This window comes from Oncorhynchus gorbuscha, linkage group LG14 (genome assembly GCF_021184085.1).
Source record: "Oncorhynchus gorbuscha isolate QuinsamMale2020 ecotype Even-year linkage group LG14, OgorEven_v1.0, whole genome shotgun sequence".
Lineage (NCBI taxonomy): Eukaryota > Metazoa > Chordata > Actinopteri > Salmoniformes > Salmonidae > Oncorhynchus > Oncorhynchus gorbuscha.
Genome location: NC_060186.1, coordinates 18927928 through 18940082, shown reverse-complemented (window position 1 = coordinate 18940082; position 12155 = coordinate 18927928). Strand labels below are relative to the sequence as shown.

At 44.6% G+C, this 12155-nt stretch overlaps 2 protein-coding genes across 3 annotated transcripts; both read left to right on the top strand.

The window, feature by feature from the left end:
- Positions 1–11: 11 nt before the first annotated feature.
- LOC123995766 lies at positions 12–3810 on the top strand. Its single transcript, XM_046299438.1, has 2 exons — positions 12–258; positions 1379–3810. Exon 2 carries the CDS (start codon positions 1413–1415, stop codon positions 2328–2330), a length of 918 nt encoding a protein of 305 aa, XP_046155394.1. The 5' UTR covers positions 12–258; positions 1379–1412; the 3' UTR covers positions 2331–3810.
- Positions 3811–4045: 235 nt separating this feature from the next.
- On the top strand, positions 4046–10456 carry LOC123994595 (serine/arginine repetitive matrix protein 1-like). 2 transcript variants are annotated; one of them, XR_006831674.1, is made up of 4 exons: positions 4046–6910; positions 7094–7159; positions 7261–7322; positions 9586–10456. XR_006831674.1 is itself a non-coding variant. In XM_046297386.1 (3 exons), the coding sequence occupies exons 1-2, from the start codon at positions 4060–4062 to the stop codon at positions 7150–7152; spliced, it is 2910 nt and encodes a 969-aa protein (XP_046153342.1). In that variant the 5' UTR covers positions 4046–4059; the 3' UTR covers positions 7153–7159; positions 9586–10456. The 2 variants fall into 2 exon arrangements, 1 of the variants encoding a protein (XP_046153342.1); XM_046297386.1 differs by lacking the exon at positions 7261–7322.
- Positions 10457–12155: the final 1699 nt, after the last annotated feature.

Here is a 12155-nt window from a genome sequence, read left to right as displayed (position 1 = left end):
GCGAAGGAGCGAAGAAAACTCTGGGGGCGTGGAACTTGAATCTAATAGTACCAGCCACCGGCGCTCCCACATATACATTTGAAGAAGTTCTAACAGAAGGAGTGTTTTTGCCAATAATGCACTATAACGTTAATGCTGATAAACCCCACCCCAGAAGAAGAAGAGTGCGAGTTGTTGATTGATAGATATCGGTTGGGGATATCGATGTGTTCAGCTGATCTGCCGTATGTGAAAGAGAGAGGAGCGGGGACACTTTCTGTAAGTATCCTAGGAACATCCAATGGTTGACATGAACAGCAATGCTATCAATGTTGACCAGTGTTATATTTGTGCAAAAAAAGCAACAGATTTACGTATGGGTATTCATTCCCCAAGAGATATCCAAGCAAATGCATGGATGACCGTTTTCAGGGTGTTTGCGCGATCACTAAGCTCTTCACCCCACAAAACACATATTGGGCGCACTTCGTTATTTCTCAAAGTTTGTATGGAAAACAAGAGAGAAAGTCATCGCTATTTGCCTTTCATGACGATTGAGCTCAGTCAGCACCTGTGGGTAGCTTGAAACCATTCGATAACGGCGGTGAGTTGCTGAGGAGTGGGACTAACAAATCAGTGTCTGATAGTTTATCACCTGCCGCCCAGACGCTGAGTGATCTAAAAGAAAAATGCCGAAAAAATATCCGTTAATCCACGAAGCGCACAGACATCTCCCTCCCACTCGCAAAGCTGTCAGACTGAGCAGAGAAACCGCTGCTAGGCAGAGAGCGCAAATGCACTTGGCCAAATCAATTCAGGAATTGATCAAATAATTATACATTTCCTCTGACACATCGCGACCCGACCCATACTTTAAGATACGCTGCTCTAGGGAAGTTGTCTACATAGCTAAGAATGAATAGGCTCCATTGTTATGTTAACCGTTTAACCAGTGTGATTCATGCACTTCAAGGCTGGAGACCGTTGTGTGGTTAATCGTTATAATACTGATTAGCCTGAGACAAATTACCTTAGTTTAATCCCGGGAAAGGGCCTTGGATATCAACAATGCCGATATTATATACCAAACAGATGTGGATGGATCAACACCCTCTCTGATTCCTCTGGGGGGTCAATCTGATCTGAGGTGGAACTCTACTCCTGCCCAGACTGCTATGAGTGGGGCACAGGCTCCTCCTATATGAGCGTGTACTATATTGATTGTGTTACTTGATTGTGATCTGCACTCCAACTAACTTTCAGCCCATAATGTCAACTGGCAGTCACATATCAAGAACATGTTGCAGTTTGTTAGAAAAATCAATAACTTGGTTGACCGATAACCATTGCTTAGTTTTCACAATAGTTTCTCTTTTTTTATACTTGAAATCCTACCCAGTTCAATGTGCTGGGACGGATAGAACTGACACAACATGGATAACGCCTGTGAAAATGCCAGATCAAGAGAATGGAGCTATGGTGATGGATACAGCCGCCATAATATGGCTCAGTGGCAAAGTGCTCCCCCTGCTGGTGAAAGACAGTACCTCATCCAACAGGAAAGGGAACGCCAGTGGCTGAACCACGAGAAAGAAGCTGCCATACGGGCCCACTACAATTCCCTTAGACAAAACTCTCCAATGGACTTCCGTGGACATGGGGCACAAGAGACCCAGCCGCCGCATCTGTATCATCAGGACCATCACAGAATGGCTCAGAGTCAGAACATAAGGGATTGGCCAAATCTCTATGGACCCCTGAGAGGCCAGGCATCCCCTAATGTAACCTTACACCGCAGTGGAGAGAGACCCCATGTTTCTGGTAAGCATGAACCCCACTTCCCCAGCTATGAGTTTCTGCCCCCACTCATTGTCGAAAGAGGGCATGAGGATATAACCCATCACCATAAAACTGACCGGGATTATATGGTTGGTCGGATAGTGAATCATAACAATCTCCATTACTTGGAAAGCAAATGGCAGATGTTAGATCCCACCCATTCTAATGGACATGCTAGAGGACATTTTAATGAACATTCAAGGGGACATTCTAATTCCTATTCAGGGTTCATTCTACTGAATGCTCAAAGGGAAGTTCTAGGGGTGGGTCTAGTGGATGTTCTAGGGGTGGCTCTAGTGCACGTTCTAGGGGTGGCTCTAGTGGATGTTCTAGGGGTGGCTCTAGTGGACGTTCTAGGGGTGGCTCTAGTGCACGTTCTAGGGGTGGCTCTAGTGGACGTTCTAGGGGTGGCTCTAATGGACGTTCTAGGGGTGGCTCTAGTGGACGTTCTAGGGGTGGCTCTAGTGGACGTTCTAGGGGTGGCTCTAGTGGACGTTCTAGGGTGGCTCTAGTGGACGTTCTAGGGGTGGCTCTAGTGGACGTTCTAGGGGTGGCTCTAGTGGGAGTTCTAGCGTCCATTCCAGCAGGTCTCCCAGGCTGGACTTCCAGGCTAAGCATGTCAACCCTTTTCAAACTATGACCAACAGTTCTACAGACATTCAGAACGCCAACATCACTCCAACTGTACCTATGGTCAACAACAAACACAGTGAAACAACATCAGGACATACAACTGGTCCTGCGAGATATTCTACATCACTTGTTTTTACAGATTTCCCTTCCACGGGAAGTACAGTATCTGGTGTTGTTGACCTAAAAGCAGCCCAGGTAACAAATGCAGGCACCCATGGTATACTAGGACCTAGTGTTTCTTCCCAAGCCATAACACAACATACAGATCATCTTCCTGGCAATGCTGCTCTGGTTTCTCACACACAGACCTCTACCACCCCAGAACAGCAACATGCTTCCTCTCCTTCTCTCACTGACACCCCTCAGGAAAAACCTCATAAACATAAGATCTCACTCAAGGAAATACAGCACTGGCCCCAGAGTGTTTTAAGATCTAAAAATGGACCTGTAAATGGGAATAACTCAACACAAGACCCCTCTCAGTCCCTACAATTCAGCACAGAGAAGATGTATGTTTTACAAGCAGGCAAAACACAACTACATCTAAACACCAAAGACTACCAGGCGAGCCCCCCTGAGAGGTTTAGTAATGAGGACTCCACTATACGGCTGGAGATTAAGTCCACCCCCAGGTACATGACCCTGACGGCAGTCGCCACCGCTCCGCCGCCCCCCGTGGCTATCGTCCCGCCAATGGGTCCACAGCAGTCCCCAGAGCCCATGGAGACAGAGAATGCAGGCAATGAGCTGCCATTTAAGATTTTACAGACCTGGTCCATCAACGAAAAACAGGCGGAAAACCTGTGGGAAAGAGCTAAAGATGATGCAAGCTCTCTCTCTGTCCTAAATGAGATGGTTCAAGTTGAAAGTCTTCTGTCTTCTGAGTGTGATAAACCTGTAGATGCATCTGCAACAAGTTCAATGGCATCTACAGGAGAGGACAATGATGAGGTCCTTCAGGTCATCACACAAATGGACAAGAGATCACCTTCACCATTTGTCCACACCAACCCTCAGGCAACTGATATTGTATGCATCGGTGGTGCCCAGATAATCGTGGAAGGTAGCTCTAATGTTGCAGATGAGAGCACTCTTGATTTGTCCACGATTGCTGAAGTTCAGTTCAAGTTATGTGCGCTTCAGAGACTGGTTACTTATCTGGAGAGTGCGACAACAGTCACAGAGGCAAAGGATGGTTGTCTCGGGGCCATATTGGAGTTGTATTGGGGAGGGGATACCTCTAACCTGTTAGAAGCTTTAAAAGATCAAATGGATGAGAAAATCATGCAGGATGTGTCTGCCTGGGCCGCAGAGGATGAGAAGGCAGTGGTTCTCTTTGCAGTCAGTGGTATATCACTAGGGAAGTGCTTGAGAAGTTTCCCATTCCAGTACATGTTGACACCTCTTCCCAAGTGGGTTATAGGTCATCATGGTTAAATGTCAACGAGAAGCTGAATGACATTGGCAAAGATTCTGGAAGAGCTTGGTCTCTGTGGTTCATACCAGACCTCACAACAAACACAGACCTCACGATGGACGTCCAGAGCCCCCAACAAACACAGACCTCACGATGGAAGCAGAGCCCCCTCAACAAACACAGACCTCACGATGGACGTAGACCCCCCAACAAACACAGACCTCCCAACAAACGCAGACTTAGAGCCAGAACCCTGTTCCCCAATGATTTTGACCGTCCTCACACCAGAGGATGCTGTGAAACTGCTTGCTGAAACAGAGGCACCAGACACAGACCTCAAAACGGTCGTAGACCTCACAACAGACTCGGACACAGAACCCCTTTCCCCAATGAATTTGACCATCTTGACATCTGAGGATGCCATGAGACTGTTTTGCCAGATCGAGAATGGCTCTGACCTCCAATTCGCGTCCCCTGAATCCTGCTCTGAAGACAAAGATAAGACACAGACAAAGCAACTAGAGAATATAGAAAGTGGCAGCTTAGATAAGTCTTGCTACTGTCCTTGTGGTATTGAAACTGACAATGGGTTTGAAATGGGCCTATGCTCCAGTTGTCAGAGAGAGAAAGGATTGCAGCAAGATACAAGATGCATAACAATCGCTCACTGCTTTACCATGTCATGTACAAATGATCAGGAGACAGAGGTCCCCAAGGACTCTGGGGGGAAGGTGACTGTTGACAGTCAATGCAAGGACAAGAAGCAGATACATTCAACTGAAGAAGAGGGTGATGACAATAAATCCAGTGACAATAAGACACAGGGTGAAATGCAGCAAATGACAGGCGTCATACCGATCATTGACTTTTTTTTCTGGTCAGATACAAGTGAGGGTTCCGATCAGGAGACAGAGGAGAGCTATAATGAACCACATGCTCAGATTGAGGCTCATGCTTCTAATGTGAAAAGGACAGAGCCTGAAACTGATGCCAAAGCACCATGTGAGTCAGCCCAAGAACGTACGACCCAAAGCAAAGTCAGTCCTGGTTCTGAGGATAGGGAAAGATGGCAAGAGAAGGACCAAGACTGCATGACGAGTACATTACCACTTCCCAAGGTTGAAAACCCCTCTAAGTTAAGAGCTAACATCATAGCAGACAACTGGTGTTCACCTATAGAGGTCTGTGGTTCACCTGTAGAAAAGTATGACAAAGTTGCTGACTTTGTCACTCAATACAAAACCTGCAAGTCAAAGAAAAAAGTACATCAAAAAATGGAAAAGGAGAAAACCCTCCATCCAACGTCATCTGACAGGCAAAAGCACAAGAAAAGCCTTGGGAGAGCAGAGAGGGGAAGGACACCATCCCAAACCACTAAATGCTCTGGGTTGAAGGCAACTGTGGATAATCAATGCAGGGACATGAAGCCACATGCATCACACAAGAAGAGACATTCAACTGAGAGTGATGAAAATCGATGTAAAGACAAGAAGAGGGGATCATCAACTGTGAAAGAGTGTGAGGGCTGTCAATCCAGGGACAAGAAGCCACCGAAGAGAAGACATTCAACTGAGAAAGAGAGAGAGGACAATCAAAGTAGGGACAAGATGTCACAGAAGAGGAGAAATTCAACTGAAACTGACGGCAGGAACTCAGACTCCAAAGAGTTACAGTGCCAGTTGGTGGACATAGAGAGGAGCAGTGGAAACTCACTCCCGTGCCCTGGGGTGAAAACCCTCCATGTGCAGGGATCCTCAACCACCACCATTCCTCTCAAAATCTCCATAAACGTCCCCAAAAAGCCTTCCGTAAACGCCTCACCCTCAAAACATGCAGAGGAAATCCTCAAAATCCCGAAGACTAAAGCACAGAACAAAGCTAACAGACACTGCTCCCTTACAAAATCTGTGTCTCCTGTTGTCAGAGAGAGGCAGAGGAATGGCGGCAAACAAAAGCAAACAATTCAATGTTTAAAAATCAGATTGGAAAAGCTGTCCTTACCCCAACATCTTGCCAGGAAAGGTTGTCCACCAAGCCGGAAGAGGGAGGAAGGTTCTCCACCAAGGCAGAAGAGGGTGGCAGATAGAGGAGAGCCTGAGGGTTTAGCGGTAAAGGTTTCTAAGCATCCTGACTTGTCCAAGAAACTAAAACGTAAGGCACAGAGCGACTTGAAATCCCAACAGAATTTGACAAAGATTCCGAAGGTGTTGAATGGAATGTTTTCAAAAAGTGAGTGTAAGAATGACTCGCCGCCAAGGATTCTGAAGCTTCCGAGGACTCCAGAGGTTTCAAAGGATTGGCATGAGAGAGAGAACAGGAAAGAGCCATCTCCCAGTGCTTCACCTGAATCACAAATGCTGGACAAACCTGCAAGAGTGGCACACAAGCCCAAATCTTTTATCAAACTTGCCAGTCCCAGTGGTTACAGCCCAGGTAGTCATTCTTGCCCTCATACGGCCATGGTGTCACCGTCACATGGCAACGTAGATTTTGGGGAAAAAGTCTCTGCGAGGCAACAGGTGTTCTCAGATTGGGAGAGCAGCTTTGTCCCGACTCCAAGCCCCTGGACTCGCAGGCAATCAGGGTGTCCTCCAGAGGAAGTGGAAGGTCAACAGGCCAGTCCCAGGTCCAGCTCGGAGACCAGGATCATCCGACCCATTCTAAAACGTGTCGATGCTCCGCCGAAACCCAAGCGGAACATCAGCTTTTCTTTGTATCCAAGGAACGTGCACTACTTCAAGCCCTGCGAATATGAAAATTACGCCATGTTCAACAGGTCTTACACGGATCCTGAAGATGCACAGTGTTCTGAAGATGCTCCTGTGAACTGCCAGAACACGGAGGAACAGTCCCCCGTTATGGAAGAAAAGCTGCGAGATATAGGGGAGCTGAAGCCTGGACCAAGTGTTTTTTGTGAAAAGAGCTTCAAAAGGAAGTGGCAAATGCAGGATCCTGCTGCCATTTTGATGAAGAGTATTTGTCAGGCAAAGCATTGGACGAAGTCTCTCCATCGTGAACCTCCGAAAGACTTCAGACACTCAGGTAAGGACACCAATCACAAGCCACTGGCAAAAGAAAATGGCATGTATTCCCTCAAAGTCTTTGTGTAATATGTATAGCTAGCATGGGACATGAAAAACGAACACACAGAATAACACACAACAGGTCAATATTTAGATACATTTTGTTGGATTTCCAGTCATTGACAATTTCTTCTGGTTACAGCAAAAATAACTGGAGTTGGTTACAAGTGGTCCGAGAGGCAGAAGAAGAGGCCAAATTAAATTGAAGGTAAGTCGCAGGCTATGCTGGCCTCACATCGTAGGCTACTTTTACAATTGCACCAATGATTTCCCAGTATTTCAAACTGTTGTATGTCTTTTTCCTTTTAGAAAAATCTCAGACCTAGACTGACTGACTGTTGGGTTCTGATTGGAATCATCTAGATGAAAGGGTATTATGTTATTTATAGGAGCTGAGTAGTGAATGCAAATGTATCATGCTATTTTACACAGGCCTGTGAGTCTGGGTCAATATGACCTAAGCAAACTTGGGAGTCAAAGTGAGAGGGGTGACGGAGAATAGGGGTGAACAGACTAGTGTATTTTCCAACTCTCACAGGATGTGACTTATTACCTTACCATATGTAATTGATAAGCGTCATTCCATTTGATTTCAATCGCGTTTTGACCGGTCAAACATGTTTTGGAAAGATTTGTTCAAATCAAGGGGGTGCAGTCAAAAGGTGATTGAAATCAAATGGAATGACCCATAAAGTAAAGAGAAAGCTTGGGGGAAAAGTTGATGTACTTGTTCAAGGTGTACAAGAACTTCACTAGAAAATCAGCCTTATCGATGAGAACATCAATACCAATTTGTTAGGTAACTGAAACCTATGTACAGTGGGGCAAAAAAGTATTTAGGCAGCCACCAATTGTGCAAGTTCTCCCACTTAAAAAGATTAGAGAGGCCTGTAATTTGCATCATAGGTACACTTCAACTATGACAGACAAAATGAGAAAAAAAATCCAGAAAATCACATTGTAGGATTTTTAATGAATGTATATGCAAATTATGGTGGAAAATAAGTATTTGGTCAATAACAAAAGTTTATCTCAATACTTTATCATTGCCAACAAAGGGTATATAACAGAGGTCAAACGTTTTCTGTAAGTCTTCACAAGGTTTTCACATACTGTTGCTGGTATTTTGGCCCATTCCTCCATGCAGATCTCCTCTAGAGCAGTGATGTTTTGGGGCTGTTGCTGGGCAACACGGACTTTCAACTCCCTCCAAAGATTTTCCATGGGGTTAAGATCTGGAGACTGGTTAGGCCACTCCAGGACCTTGAAATGCTTCTTACGAAGCCACTCCTTCGTTGCCCGGCCGGTGTGTTTGGGATCATTGTCATGCTGAAAGACCCTGCCACGTTTCATCTTCAATGCCCTTGCTGATGGAAGGAGGTTTTCACTCAAAATCTCACGATACCTGGCCCCATTCATTCTTTCCTTTACACGGATCAGTCGTCCTGGTCCCTTTGCAGACCAACAGCCCCAAAGCGTGATGTTTCCACCCCCATGCTTCACAGTAGGTATGGTGTTCTTTGGATGCAACTCAGCATTCTTTGTCCTCCAAACACGACGAGTTGAGTTTTTACCAAAAAGTTATATTTTGGTTTCATCTGACCATATGACATTCTCCCAATCTTCTTCTGGATCATCCAAATGCTCTCTAGCAAACTTCAGACGGGCCTGGACATGTACTGGCTTAAGCAGGGGGACACGTCTGGCACTGCAGGATTTGAGTCCCTGGCAGCGTAGTGTGTTACTGTTGGTAGGCTTTGTTACTTTGGTCCCAGCTCTCTGCAGGTCATTCACTAGATCGCCCCGTGTGGTTCTGGGATTTTTGCTCACCGTTCTTGTGATCATTTTGACACCACGGGTGAGATCTTGTATGGAGACCCAGATCGAGGGAGATTATCAGTGGTCTTGTATGTCTTCCATTTCCTAATAATTGCTCCCACAGTTGATTTCTTCAAACCAAGCTGCTTACTATTGCAGATTCAGTCTTCCCAGCCTGGTGCAGGTCTACAATTGTGTTTCTGGTGTCCTTTGACAGCTCTTTGGTCTTGGCCATAGTGGAGTTTGGAGTGTGACTGTTTGAGGTTGTGGACAGGTGTCTTTTATACTGATAACAAGTTCAAACAGGTGCCATTAATACAGGTAACGAGTGGAGGACAGAGGAGCCTCTTAAAGAACAAGTTACAGGTCTGTGAGAGCCAGAAATCTTGCTTGTTTGTAGGTGACCAAATACTTATTTTCCACCATGATCTGCAAATAAATTCATTAAAAATCCTACAATGTGATTTTCTGGATTTTTTTTTCTAATTTTGTCTGTCATAGTTGAAGTGTACCTGTGATGAAAATTACAGGCCTCACATCTTTTTAAGTGGGAGAACTTGCACAATTGGTGGCTGACTAAATACTTTTTTTGCCCCACTGTAAGTGTGACTTCTGTTGACCGGGTTGCAACATGTTCTGTTCATGCTCTTGAGTATATTCTGAGGCAGTGTTCTCAGGATCCTGTGTACGTTCAATAGATTTTTGAACTGAAAAGTTGCCTTACTGATCCTTCATCTCCACTTGGAAAGCCAGTAGCTATTTCCTACAGTGCTAATGTGAATATTTCTCACCTTCTCACTTATGCTTGCCTCTTAGGTTCCTCTCAGAATTCAAGTCCCCGTCACGGTCACTGTCCACGTTCCTTTCAGAATGTAAGCCCCCTCGTGGTCGGGAGAGACGTGATTCGTAAGCATATCAGTCGGACATGACAGGATACACCAGACAGAACAGTAGTTGATGTCAACCTGCAAAAACAATACTTTTACCTCAAACCTGACATCATGCCTATGCTGTTCTTTAAAAAAAAAAACTTGAAACCCTACATATTTAGGCTACATTATGCAGTTTACTTTTCTACATGTTTTCATCTGTTTTTAAATGAATAAATGTCTGATTTCTCTCCCTAATTAATAGGGTTGGTTAGCTGTGGTTGAAGTCAGAAGTGTGTATTATATAGTATGTACATGTGTTATTGTTACCTGGACACCTAACGGTGATTGGTGTTTGGTTATCTGTATTCCTATAGTATTGTTTGCCTACATTGTTAGGACACCATCATAGTGATGGTATTGGACATTGTTTGTTTACAGTGTTTTCTATTGCAACCAGAAAAAAACGACAACTTTTTGTTGTTGTTGTAATATGTTCTTTTTTTTAACGCTGGTGGTAAAGTGGGTAAATGTATCGTGGATATCGACATTAAATGATGTTTGAAAGCCATTATGTCGCTTTTTTAAAATGTGATTTCTTGCACTGGTTTATAGTTTTGTGGCCATAGATGATGTTTCGGGTATTGAGGAATGTATGTAGTTTACAGGTCACTGGTATTATACTACATCTTAAAGTTGTCAATCCCATGTTTTGTTTTTAATATTTGTACGTTTTGATGCTGTATTGGTTTTTTTTATGTACACCTCTGTTTACTGTATTGTTATGGCACTGAACTAATATAAATATATACAATATGTTTTTGGTGATTGATACCGGTCTTCTCAGTAAAGTGACTGTTCCACTGGATGTCATAAGGTGAATGCAACAATTTGTAAGTCGCTCTGGATAAGAGCGTCTGCTAAATGACTTAAATGTAAATGTAAATGTACCCAGCATCCAATGAAGGTAATTGTAGTATTATTTACCTTCACCACCAGGCGAAGACCACAATTAAGACATATACAGTTACACCACCAGAGGGAAGCAAAGTACAATATTAATGTTCCTTTCGTTTCAGTCATTCGCTTGTGCAAGGCTTCTCCAATGTGTTGAGACTTATCTAGAGGGAAAAGAAATGCACACCTATTTAGGCGAGGTGCTGGCTAACGGAGTAGAAACGTTGAAAATAAAGGAGAGCCGCACACTAAGAGCTCAGATGCAAAAATGTAATGTCCGATGTTTCGACAGACAAATTGTCTTCGTCAGGGTATAATCACAAACACTGCAGGGTGACTTGTTTATATAGTGTCAAAAGACACACACAGGTGTCTGTAATCATGGCCAAGTATGGCCTAATATTGTTTAATTCTCAAATATTAAAATGACAAAAAAACAAATGGATAGCATAGCATCAGATTCAATTTAGACTACAAAGAATTACAAAGTCACAATCACAAGAATGTCTTCAGATCAAAATCAACAGTACAAAATCACTGCTTACAAATGAGATTTGTATATCTCATCCTGAGTTGAAAAGTACTAATCTTCCATACTTGAGGTCAGCATGCCTTGGACTCTTGTTTTCCTCAATGCAGGAGGAAATGTATTTAACTAGGCAAGTCAGATAAGAACAAAGTCTTATTTACACTGACAGCTTACCAGGGAACAGTAGGTTAACTGCCTTGTTCAGAACAACAGATTTTTAACTTCTCACCTTGGGGATTTGAACCAGCAACCTCTCGGTTACTGACCCAACGCTCTAACCACTAAGCTACCTGCCGCCTCCTTTTCTACTTGGTAGGCTACAGGATTATATACATGGCTGACCTGGCCTGGGAGATCGAAGGGTTAAAATCCAAATCGTATTTGTTGGGGAAATTTCCAGCTCTTTGGTAATTTTCCTGTACCCATGTTGGAGAGCCCAGTCACCTGGTGATTTTCCAGTACCCATGTTGGAGAGCCCAGTCACCTGGTGATTTTCCTGTACCCATGTTGGAGAGCCCAGTCACCTGGTGATTTTCCAGTACCCATGTTGGAGAGCCCAGTCACCTGGTGATTTTCCAGTACCCATGTTGGAGAGCCCAGTCACCTGGTGATTTTCCAGTACCCATGTTGGAGAGCCCAGTCACCTGGTGATTTTCCAGTACCCATGTTGGAGAGCCCAGTCACCTGGTGATTTTCCAGTACCCATGTTGGAGAGCCCAGTCACCTGGTGATTTTCCAGTACCCATGTTGGAGAGCCCAGTCACCTGGTGATTTTCCTGTACCCATGTTGGAGAGCCCAGTCACCTGGTGATTTTCCAGTACCCATGTTGGAGAGCCCAGTCACCTGGTGATTTTCCAGTACCCATGTTGGAGAGCCCAGTCACCTGGTGATTTTCCAGTACCCATGTTGGAGAGTCCAGTCACCTGGTGATTTTCCAGTACCCATGTTGGAGAGCCCAGTCACCTGGTGATTTTCCTGTACCCATGTTGGAGAGCCCAGTCACCTGGTGATTTTCCAGTACCCATGTTGG